Below are 12,626 nucleotides of genomic sequence, written 5' to 3' on the forward strand. Positions count from 1 at the left end.
TAGGGGTTAAGGGTCCTCAAGGAATGCATTTAAACTACCCCATACTCACAGCCTTAAATCGAAGAAAAGAATCTAATTTTTCTCACCTTTTTTCGTTACCTCTTCAATTCTGTGGATACAACTGCTCAGTTCTTTCTGGAGTCGCTGGACTTCTAGCAGGCTTTTCTGTTCACTTATGCTTTTGTGGTCACCTGTCCTGGGATGAGGCTGGAGTCCCGGATCACGGGTGGGTGGTGAATTTGGCACAGTGAGATCTGACTGGCCTGGATGAGATGAGTAAAGGTATACTTTGGCACCCGAGCTGGAGATTTCTACTTTGGACGGCTGGTGGCTGCACTGACAGGCTGCTTGACTCTTTGATTCCTTCCTTTCCACCCTGTGGTCAGGTATTTTACACTTAGTATGTCCACACTTCCGAGAGCTTTGAGGCTGACTTCTGAGATGATGTTCTTTTATATGTTCTTCAAATTGTCTGCGTTTCACATCTCTTCTGGCTAGGTGGACAGCATAACTAAGTCTCTCTTCTGATATGACAGAAAATGACACAGAACTGCCTAGGTCAGGACCAACTCTACAATCTGCGTCTTTACAATGGTATGATTCATTGTATGAGTGCTTCAGTTTTTCAATTCTAATGGCATGCGGGCAAGAATATCGGATTGCCAAGTTGCTTGAATGTGTAGGAACATTCCTATTAAACTGCAGCTGGTTCTTTAAGAAGCAAATAAAAGCAGACATCAGAAAAATTCCATACTGCACAGTTGGTACATGTCTATAACCAAATTTCTAAAATTTCGCCCCCAGATCATTAGTGCCAAGAGGCATTTTTCTATTTTACTGATAGACACAGCCACTCTCCTACACCCTTGGGTTCATCACATACCCCGGTTCTATCCTACAATCATCCAGTCCCATACTATTATCCTTCTGTTTACTAATGTCATACTGGGCCCCACTTCTAAAAGTCGACCCAGAAAGTTTCAAGCAGCAACCACTAAGTCCTTCAATTTCCCAGTTATGGACTTCTGTCCTATTTCAAAATGTCAGGCCCCAGCAAGTGACCAATATAACCCATTGGAGCTTTCTTAAAATTTGTTCCATGGATAGACCCAAGCCATCTGATAATACTTCTTCATAAGTCTTCCTGAGACTTCATTTGGTGGCTGGATCCATCTTTTACCCTGCCCCTAAGTGTACCTCACTTGAAACGGTCTGCTTATGCTTTCTTACACAGGCTCAAGTTTTTGTCAGTTTTCCTCATAATAAATACAAGTTTTGTTTCATTTGGCACTTAAACATAAGCATGTTTCCATATCCCTACAGTTTTTATTTGTCATTGTTGCATTTTCTAAAATCAATGAATGGTCTTTTCATGCTTAACTATAATGTTATTATTAAACATTTAGATTGTTCCAGTTTTTCCACTAATAGAAATATTACCTCAATTAATATCTCCATGCATTTAGTTTTTTAACCTTTTAAAATCATTTCGTTAGGATAAATGATCTGTTCCGGGATTATCAGTTTAAAGGAAAGAAACGATTTTACGGCTTTAAATATGTACCCTCCTTAGGCCTTCCAGAATGAACCTGTCAAAGACAGGTCAATAGCATGAGGAGAATCCATGCCTACAAATTCAATGAACCCAGTCCTGTGATGCCTTGACCTTGGAGATGACCTCCCCAGCTCTCACAATCAATGTGTTTATATAATCACAGCCATCAAGGGTCACTTAAAAATAATCCATTGTGACAAAACTTCAGGAAAGTATTTCGGATTTTTTAAAAGTAGTTAAAAAGCTCACTAAAGAGAAAACAAGTAGTTACCATCTGAAAGGTACATAGACTGATGAACAGTGTTGGTCATTTGAGGTCAGGAGTTTGAGACCAGCTTGGCCAACATGGCAAAACCCCATCTCTACTAAAAAATATACAAAAATTAGCTAGGCGTGATGGCACACGCCTGCCATCCCAGCTACTCAGGAGGCTAAGACATAAGAATTGCTTGAGTCTGGGAGGTGGAGGTTGCAGTCAGCCGAGATCGAGCCACTGCACTCAAGCCTGGGTGACAGAGAAGACTGTCTAAATAATAATAATTATTATAATTATTGAAGTACAAAAAGATCAAAATTCAATAAAAACAGGGAAAAACATATGAGTAATTTACCAAAAAAAAGGTCCTTAGGTACATACGAAGATGTCCAATCTCATAACACAAGTTAAAAATACATGGAAATACCATCTCTTACCCAATCGATTAGCAAAAATTTAAAAGTATAGTAATACACGCTGTTGGTGAGGCAGTGGGAGGCAGGCACCCTCACAGAAGAGGTGCTGGTGGTCATGCAAACTGGCATAATTCTTATGGAGGGGAATTTGGCAATCGCTAACAAAAACACACGCATTCATCACTTTTTTTTTTTAATTAAAAAGCTTTAGAGCAGGAAAGAAAGAAAAGACACTTGAAAGAGACCCAAGCAGGCAACTTGGAGGACAAGTGTCACATTTACCTTTTGACCCAGGAGTCTCACTTCTAGGAATTTACCCTGCAGACACACCGCCAACAATACGTATGTATAGGGTTACTCTGTGCCATATTGTTTGTAATTGTAAATTATTAGAATCAATCTGAGTCCCCATGGAGGAGAGTAGCTAAATAAACAATAGTCTATCCACAAAATGCAGTAAAACGAAGATGTAAAAAAAAAAATGAGGAAGATCTCTGTGACACTTCTATGAATTAATGTGGCGAGATTGGAATATATTGTTTAGCAGAAAGCACTAAGTGCAAAAAGTATATTTATAATATACGACCCTTCATATAAAAAAAAAAGACACAAGAAAACATATATGCGTCTGAATGGCTTGTGCAAAAAGAAACAGAAAACAAAAATCAGAGACTAATGAGACTAGTTATCTACAGGTAACCGGTAGAAATAGGATGGAAAGGACAGAGGGAATGGGGTAGCAGATAACTTTTCTGAATATATCGTTTCGTATATTTGGAACCATGTTAATGTTTCACATATACACGAGAGACAGGAAGAAAGAGATGAATGAATGCAGGGAGGAAGAAGGAAAGGAAGGAAAAAAAAATCCATTAAGGATAGTGAAAAACCCTCAAATAAATACCAACAGAAACCAATGAACTAAACTGAATCTCAGATAAATAACATAACCACGCTAAAAAGTGAATATGAAAAAATTAACCCCAGTAACTTTTGAACATAGTATTTGGACTATATGCCGTCAGGCTAAATTTAGACAAATGTACTCCAAACAAATACTGAACTCTAATTTTGCAGGCTTCGTTTTGAGCAGAGACACAGATTACAATTCAGAAACGACTTTTTGTACATTCTAGAATTGAGCAAAAAAGTAAATATATTGTGGATAATGAGAGCCAGCTTTCATGCTCTTGGACAAGGGAGTTGGAAATACGTAGTGTTGGATTTGAAATGGAGGTACTTGTGTGAACTTGTGAGTTTTAATACAAACATCTAGGCAGACAGGCACAGAAAGATACATAGACAGAAACAGAAGGAAGAAGGGAAGAGAAAGGAAGGAAGGAAGGAAGGAAGGAAAGAAGGAAGGAAGGAAGGAAGGAAGGGGAAGCAGATGAGAAAGTGTACATACAGATATGTGAGTATGGATGTGCATTTATGAATGTGTGTACATGTATGTATATGCACACAAGTATTCATCTATTTCCTAGTTGTCCTCTGAGAGGGCCTAGAAACAGTGACAAAACAGTATCAAGGAGCACATCCAGCCCCAGATAGTGATTTTTAAAATTTCATTCTCCACTGAAGAATCAAAGTCTCCTTGGATAAACGGTTAATTCCAGGGCCAGGACAAGGAAAAGACAAGCTGAGCCTGGAATAGCTTTTATTTATTTATTTATTTATTTATTTATTTATTTATTTATGAGACGGAGTCACCCAGGCTGGAGTGCAGTGGTGCAATCTTGGCTCACTGCAACCTCTGCCTCCTAGGTTCAAGTGATTCTCCTGCCTCGGACTCCCAAGTAGCTGAGATTATAGGTGTGCACCACCATGCTTGGCTAATTTTTTTGTATTTTTTAGTAGAGATGGGGTTTCACCATGTTGGCCAGGCTGGTCTTGAACTCCTGACCTCAAATGATCCTCCTGCCTTGGCCTCCCAAAGTGTTGGGATTACAGGCACGAGCCACCACACCCAGCCTTGGAGTGTCTTTTTACACCATAAAGTGGTCAAAGACAGATGAGATCATGTCAAAGAGACACTGGGGCCAACTCGAAGTGGCTCTCACTGGCTAAATCAAAGACCATTTGAACATCAAAATAAATATCTGCACAACAAAATAAATAATGGGAATAAAAAATAATACTGAGTCTGTGCTGAAATAAGTAAGTAAGTACTAGGAAAAGAAGGGAAAGTTCTTCCTTATAGTAGTAAGGCAACAAGTAAATGTAGAAGGAAGGGTAAAATTAGAAATCCCCATTTGCCAACCATCATAATAAAAAACTGATTCAGGCAAAAATACTAAAAGTAGTTGGTGAAAGTTTGAGGTGTTAAAGAGACATTAACATAGTCTCCAAGACAAATAATTACAAAAAGCAAAGGAGTAACTTTACAATGAAAAAACTAGGCAGATACCACCTTAATCAAATGACGGAAGTCCACACCGCTAGTGATGGGACTAAACTGGCAGCATGTCCTTCCTGATAGGGTGCACTGAGAAGCACTCAGTATCATTCAGTGGTTCTCCTGCCAAAAGTGCATGACCTGAACGTAATTGTGAGAAGACATCAGGCAAATCTAAATTGAGAGAAAATCCACAAACAACTAGCTTATATTCTTAAAAAAATCAATGTCACAAAACATAAAAACAAACCCAGGAATCAGACTAAAGGAGACTACAGAGGCATGACAATGTAATGCACGTTATGATCTTGGATTTTCATTTGCTATAAAGGACACTATTGGGACAACTAACAAAATCTCAGTAAGGTCTGCAGATTACATGATAATATTCACTTAATGTTAATTTCCCGATTCTGATAATTGTACTATGGTTATATAACAGAATTCTTTATTTTTAGGAAAAAAATACTTAGAGGTAAAAGGGCACCGTGCCTGCAATTTACTCTTAAATGGTTTAGAAAATAATATATGTGTGTACAGAGATAGTGAGAGAGAGAAGGAGGGAATATGTAGCAAAATGTTAGCATTTTAGGAATCTGGGAGAAGAGTATCCAGGAATTCTGTGGACTATTCTTGCAACTTTTCATAATTTAAATTTCATTCTGAAATTTATATCAAAAAATTATGTCAAAAAAATTTTTTAAATTTCTTTGTACACCACGATAAGATATTATTAAACACTCACCAGAATGGCTAAAAAGACAACAACAAGCGTTGACAAAGATGTGGAGCAACTGGAGCTCTCATACATTCTCAGCAGGAACGTAAAACGGTACCACCACTTTGTAAAAAGGTCCAGTGGTTTGTTATAAAACTAAATACACACCTACTCCATGACTCAGCAATTTCACTGTTAGGTATTTACCCAAAAGAAATGAAAACATGTTCATAAAAAGATCTGTATAAGAATGTTCATAGCAGCTTTATTTATAATAATCCCAAATTGGAAGCAGCCCAGGTATCCATTAATCGGAGAATGGATAAACAAACTGTGGTATGCTTATACTACGGAATGAGAAAAAAGGATTAAAAAGGAATAAACTACTGATACATGCAATAACATGGATGGATCTCAAATACTTTACAGCTAGTGAAATAAGTCTTAACACCAAAAAAAAAAAAAATCCCATTTATATAAGGTTCTAGATCAGAGAAAACTGATCTGTGATGGAAAAAATAAGAATAGTGGCTGCCTCTGGAGGGGAGGAGTGGGGACTGACTAGGAAGGGGCATTTAGAGAACTTTTTAGGATAATAGAAATGATCTGAATCTTGATAGAGGTATGGGTTACACATATGTATGCATTTGTCAAAACTCAGCAAATGTGAAAAGATGTACACATTGTAACGTGTACATTACACCATTTCTGATATAATATGTATATTGAAAGAAAAAAATCAGTAAATGGGGTGAATTCTTTTCTTCTTTTTTGAGATGGAGTCTTGCTCTGTCACCCAGGGTAGAGTGCAGTGGCACAATCTCGGCTCACTGCAACCTCCGCCTCCCACGTTCAAGCGATTCTCCTGCCCCAGCCTCCTGAGTAGCTGCAATTATAGGTGTATACCACCACACCTTTTTGTATTTTTAGGAGAGACAGGGGTTTCACTATGTTAGTCAGGCTGGTCTCGAACTCCTGACCTCAGGTGATCCACCCATCTCGACCTCCAAAAGTGCCGGGATTACAGATGTGAGCCACTGCGCCTGGCCCTAAACAGAGTGAATTCTAATGTGCAATATGCATGCGGAAGTAGTTCGGGTATTCATGTCTGCAATTGATTTTGAAACGTGTCAAAAAATAAGATGGATTGATGGATGGATCTCCAGAGGGATGACTGAGTGACAGATATGCAATGAAACAAATGAGTGAAATATAATGGAATCTAGGTGTTCATTGTAAAATTCAACTTTGCTGTATTTTTTAAGATTTTCATAATATAATGCTAGGGGAAAAGACATTTTTGAGACAACTGAATAAACCTGAATAAAGGCTGGTTATTGGATAACAGGGAATTTTTTGGGTCTATTTTCTTAGGTTTAAGAATAGTATTATGATTAAGTAGGAGAGTTCATTTTTAGAAGAAGTATTCTCAAATATTTAGAAGTGTCATGACTGCAACTTACTTTGGGGTGATTCTGCAAAAATTTTAGAGACAGACGGTTGAGTAGGTAGAAAAACCGACAGAAAAAATTGTCAGCAATTGCTGAATCTAGGAGGTGATTTCAAAAGTGTTACATTGTCCTTTTCTCTCAAATTTTCTTTATGTTTGAAATATTTAATAAAAAAAATCAGGCAAAACCAGAACTACCTGGGTCTGAAGAACTGTGGGATCGCTCCTCCCATCAAGTTGGGTCCTAGGTGCTAGATGAACACAGGTGGAAGCTGGCTGGCCTGGTCCCATCATGGCAGGTAGTACACAACAATAGTGACAGCCTTGTCATCAGGCAACAGTCTTCCCTAAAACCATTCCTAAAATGAAGCAAAGCCACTTCAGACCAACAGCGTTCAAACAAGGGAAGAGAATAGATAAAACACAGTGCCATGTGCCTGTAGCAATATACTAGAAGTAGCCAATAGCAACCTCATACTGAGAGTGATTGCTTAAACACAGGTAAATGATAGTTTCCTCCATTTGTAAACGCAACCACACTTTGGAAGTTCCCAATTTCAAAAAAAAAAAAAAAAAAAAAATAGGGGAACACTTACTATTTTAATAATAATCTCTTGATCCCTTTCCATTCCACATTTCAAATCTCAAAGGTCTCCAGCAAGAGGTTATTCCCAAAACAGAGCTTTGCCATGGTAAAATAGCACGTCCCAGCAGGGTGGTTTCTGGACACGCAGCCTATATTAACAAGTCTTAATACTAGTCAGAAAGCAGTATGCTTCACTCTACTGGGTGGCCCAAAGGCACACAACGCTCAACGACTCTAAGTAAACCTGTAGCATCAGAATTCCTTGATTCAAGCCAGGATCTGCCATTTGGAGAGCTGAATCATCTCTTTCAATCTTCATTTCTCCCCATCTTTCCCCCACCCTACATATATGTATACAAGATAACAGATATGAAAGCACTCGGTAAGCTGTCAAGGGCTATACCCTTATCATTGCCTTGCCCTACTCTGAAGTCCTCATTATAGACTTTACTATCCCTGCCACTCACATACTGATCATGTATAGTGTTGTCTCATACTGTTATTTACCTATTTCACATGTGTATGTCGCATCTTCCCAGCCAGACAAGGCACCTTGAGGGGAAGGGCCTTGTCTTGCTCTTCTATTTCCCATAACAAAGTGCTTTGAGCGTAGTACACAATTTAGCGTTTGTTAAGCCGATTTTCTGTGAACTGACTAGTTTTAAATCCCTGGGGAATTCGTTCTCTCAAAAAATCTGCTAGTAAATCAATTGGGAAATTCAAGGTTTTAAAAAAACCCCTAATTTAAGCTTTTGAATAAATCCAAAATTTGCAGACTAGACTTGCTTAAAGACAGATACTTCTTAGGAATATAAAGACAGCTTTTAAGAGTCCTTATTTCTAAGGCTGTAGACACATGGTGAAAAAAGCAGACGGGAGGAGGCAAACGAGCGAGGCAATCCCAACTGGCTTGACATCGGCATGGGTTGCGCGGCTGGAGTTGCAGAATGAAGTCTGCAGAAGTGGAGCCCAGGGATCTGCAACTTCTGAATGGTCAGTACTTTCCCCTGGCTGCTTCTAGGTGCCAAGGGCCAAACAGTCCATTCTCCACTAGAAAAAAACTAGGTGATCCCCACAGTTCCAGGATGCCTCAAGTGATGCTACATACACACATACACACACACACGCACAAAATCCAGGGACACCCAGCCCTAAACTGTCCCCCTATACAAAGTTCTGGGACTCTCCTTGCAATCTGGCCCTTTCCCACTGCTCCAGGAAACTTCCCAATTTGTCCCTCTACATAACCTGGTGCATCTCTACAAAAACCCTCTCTCCCCCATGCCGAGATGCCCTTACAGCCTGTGCTTCATCCACAACCCAGGACAAACCTCCCCCTAACCTGTTCCCTCCCACAGAGCCCCAACTTCTTCCCTACACACACTACCGGAACGCCCCCCTCAATCTAGCCTCCCCCACATAACTCTCTCCCAAATTGCTCCCTCTCACTCTGACTGCAGACACTTCTCCAGCCAGCCTCCTCCCACTTGGCTGTAGGTGGTCTCTGAAATGGCCAAGGCCTATTTCCTCTCTTGAAACTGGGGGTACCCCCACAGTTGTTCTTGTCCCTGACATGTCTAGAGCATTCTCAAAGGCCGTTTCTTCCCCCACAGACCTTGGACAACTCCATAACCTGGTCCCGGGCACATAAGTGTGAGATGCCCCCACAGCCTGGCTGCTCCCGGCCAGTCCCAGAATATTCCCACCACCTGTCTCGTCCTCTGAAGCCCCCACTCCCCCTGTGGACTGTCTCCTCAGCATGGTCACACCTGAGACACCCACATCCGCTTCTGCTCCCGAGGACCCAGTCACCCACACCGCAGCAGGTGTGCGCCCTGCCATGGGAGCTCCTACAGCTGCAAGCACCCCCAGAGGCATAGGCACCCTCCCGGCCTCGGGAATGGCTCCACTGTGTCTCCTTCTCCACAGGCCTGAGACACCTTCAGAGCCTGTCTCCCCTTCCACAGGTCCAGGAACCCTGGCAGCTGTGGGCCCCTCAGTGGCCAGTGTCCTTGCCCATATGCCTGAGCAGTCATCCCCAGAGCCGGTATCCCCTAACATTGGCCCAGGGAGCCCGGGAGCTGTGGGCACTCCCACAGCCATGGAACCTCTAGCAGCTACAGGCCTCCCAGCAGTCTGCCTTCTTCCAGACAGGCCAGAGACACGCTCAAAGAGGGTCCCCTCCCCCACAGACCCCGGAAGCCGCACAGCCATGGACACTCCTGTAGTCTGTCTGCCTCCCAACAAGCCTGAGACACCCCCAGAACCAGTCTTCTCCCCCATGGGCCCAGGCATCCTGGTCGAGGTGGGCACCTCCATCCTTGTGGGACCCTTGGCATCTGCAGGTCCACCCACTGTCTCTCCTTTGCCCCACAATTCTGAGCCAGTTTCCTCTTGCACAGGCCTAGGCACCCTGGGAGCCACGGGCACCCCACTAGCTGCAGACAGCCCCACAGTGCCAGGCATTCCTGCAGTTTGCTGCCTCCCCGACAAGCCTGAGAAGCCCCCAAAGCCAGGCTCCAGCTCCACAGAACCAGGAGCCCTAGGGGCCAGAAGCACTTCGGTGGCCACAGGAGTCCTTACCCTCTGTCTCCGTCCCCAAGGTCTTGGGATACCCCCAGAGTCAGTCTCCTCCCCAAGCCCAGGCCCCTCAGGTGCCACAGAAACCCCAATAGTCTGTCTCCTTCCCCATGGGCCCGAGAAGGCCCCAGAATCACAATCCTCCCCGCCAGACCACAGCTCCTCCCGAGCCACAGGTCCCCCTGAAGCCAGAGAGATTCTGGCAGCCCGAGCCCTTTCCCACAGGTTCCAAATGTCTCTGGAGCTGCCTTCCTGACACACAGGGCCAGACGCCCACACAGCAGCGGGCACTCCGGGAGGCGCCTTTCCAGAGCCGGGCACACCCAGCGCCATGGGGACCCCTGCTGTGGCACACCTGTGCTGGGCCACATCTGCTGCCCTGGGTATGCCCACCGTCTCAGACACCCCCACAGCCTGCCTCCTCCTACACAGACATGAAACAACTCCATAGCCAGCCTCCTGATCCACAGACCCAGGGACCCCTAAAGCTGGAGGCCCCAGACTCTCTGGCTCCCCCACAGCCTGCCTCCTTTCCCACAGGCTCAGGACATTCCCACCACAGGTCTCCTCTCCAAGCCCAGGAACTGCCTCGGCTGGGGGCCCCACAAGAACTTGCTGTCCATCCCACAGGCCCAGGGCCCCGCTGTGGCTCAGCTCTTCTCCCAGGGCTCCACGTACTACCACAGCCTGGGGCACCCCTACCACCTGTCCCGCTCCCCACAGTCCTGGGACATTCACACAGCCTGTGTCCTTCCCCAAGGCCCTGGGTACCCCTGTAGCCTGTTCTATCCCCCACAGGCCTGGGGCACCCCCAGAACCTGCTGCCTGCTCCCCAGGACATGATGGCTCTGCAGTCTGTGCAGCTCCCCGTGACCCTGGATCACCCCCAGAGCCTGTCTCCACCCACACAGGCTGTCCCCTTTCCCTGAACCCTGGGTCACCTCCACATCTAGTTTCCTCTTCAGTAGCACAGGGCACCCCAACAGAGTGTCCCGTGCCCCACGGGCCAGGCATACCCACAGAGTCTGTCTCCTCCCCAGCCTGTCTCCTGTAACACACACCTGTGGCACCCACAGAAGTAGGCTCCTCCTCCACAGCATCGGACACCCCCACGGCCTGTCCCCTCCCCCATACGCCAGGGGTGGCCCCACAGACTGCTTCATGTGCCAGAGCCCCAGGAATCTGCGGGGAATGTCCTCTCCCCCACAGCCCTGCAGCACCCCCGCAGCCGAGCTCTCCCTCCACGGCTCTGGGCGCTCCCACAGCCCCAGGCCACCCCACGGTCCCAGGCTCGCCCACAGCCTGTTCTTTTTCACAAGGGCCTGGGACAAGCCCATAGCCTATCTCCTCCCCAGTCCCAGGAATCCCCACAGCTTGTCCCCTCCACAGGTGCGGGGCCATCTCAGAACCTGACGCCAGAGCCCCAGGCACACTCACAGGAGGAGGCACCCTCCCAGCCTGTCCCTGTCCACAGAAGCCTAAGGTTCTCTCGTAAGCTGCCCCTAAGCCCAGAACTGTAGGCCCTGAGGGGGCCCGAGGGATCCCCCTTGCCTGGCCCTTCACCCAGGGCCCTGTAAGACCACCACGGCTTGTCTCTACCCAGGAAGCTCGGCCAGGAACACCCCTTTCGACAGGTCCCTCTCCGACAGGCACGGGATGGAGCTCGACTCTACTTCCTTCCCCACATCCCGAGGCGGCCCTCATAGCCTGCACCTTCAGCCACAGGTGCAGAATGCTCTCATGGCCCAGAGATCCTGGGCGACCTTTTCCCTCGCAGCCCCGGGGACTCCTATCTTCGGCCTCCTCCTCCCCAGACCCGGTCACCCACACAGCCCCGGCAGGCCCCACCACCTCGGGCTCCCCAACAGCCCCATTCACCCACACAGCCCCAGGGTCCCTTGCAGCCTCGATGGAGCCTGGGGGGCCAGGAGCTTCCAAAGCTTCATTCGCCCCGGCGGCATCGGCTGTCTCCGCCGCTTGTCTCGTCCCCCACGGGCGCTGACAGCCCTGCGCCCTTTCTGCACTCACACAGCGCGACTGCCACTCCAAGGACCTCGCCCGGCGCCTTGCACCACGGCCCCGGGACGTCCCTGCGCCCCGTCTCTTCCCCCACGGCCGCCGAACTCCCCGCCCCGACCTGCTGGGCCCCACGCAGCGACCCGGCATCTTAGCCCCCTGCTCTCCCCGGCGCAGCCTGGGCAAGGCCCCACGGCCAGTCGCCCGGCTCATAGCTCAGAGCAGTTCCCTTCCTCGCTACCTCGGCCCTGGGTTGTCTTAGCACCTCGCTCCCTAAGCTGCTCCACACAGGCACTCACACACTCAGCTCCGGCCTCGCAGCCTTTCTCCCTCCTAGCCCCTCACCCATCCCACCCCCGCCCAGTCTCAGGAACCCGCCCCCAGCCCCAGGCCCCCCTAAAGCCTAGACGGCAGAAAAGGTAATTGGGGGGACAAAACAACAAAGGCTTTCCGAGTCAGATCTCCTCTCCCCCAGGTCCATGACTCAAAGCAGCTTCCCAGAATCCCCCCTAGCCCCATCCCGAGCCCACCTGGCTGGGGCGAGGCGCCGCTACCGGGAAGCGGGGAAGGGGGGCCCCAACTAGGCCGCGCTTCCGGCCGCCCGCCCAGTCGCCATAGCAACAGGCGCAGGGCGGCTTGGGAGCCGTTGAG

The 12,626-nt window shown here is 46.9% G+C and overlaps 1 protein-coding gene across 12 annotated transcripts in view; it reads right to left on the minus strand.

The window, feature by feature from the left end:
* Positions 1-12,626, minus strand: part of KIAA0753 (KIAA0753 ortholog) — a 74,393-nt gene that overhangs the window by 51,237 nt on the left and 10,530 nt on the right. For 5 of the 12 annotated variants that reach the window (XR_002517956.2, XR_638857.4, XM_021928651.2 and 2 more), the window contains exons 1-3: positions 12,506-12,619; positions 6,992-7,152; positions 87-711 (exon numbers count right to left, since the gene is read on the minus strand). Coding sequence is in view for 9 of the 12 variants with exons in the window: in XM_021928651.2 (XP_021784343.2) it covers positions 87-711; positions 6,992-7,087 (721 nt within the window). In the remaining 3 variants the exon portion in view is untranslated. The other 7 variants (XM_009189493.4, XM_031657323.1, XM_009189495.3 and 4 more) reach the window with 5 other exon arrangements.

This window comes from Papio anubis, chromosome 17, assembly GCF_008728515.1.
Source record: "Papio anubis isolate 15944 chromosome 17, Panubis1.0, whole genome shotgun sequence".
Lineage (NCBI taxonomy): Eukaryota > Metazoa > Chordata > Mammalia > Primates > Cercopithecidae > Papio > Papio anubis.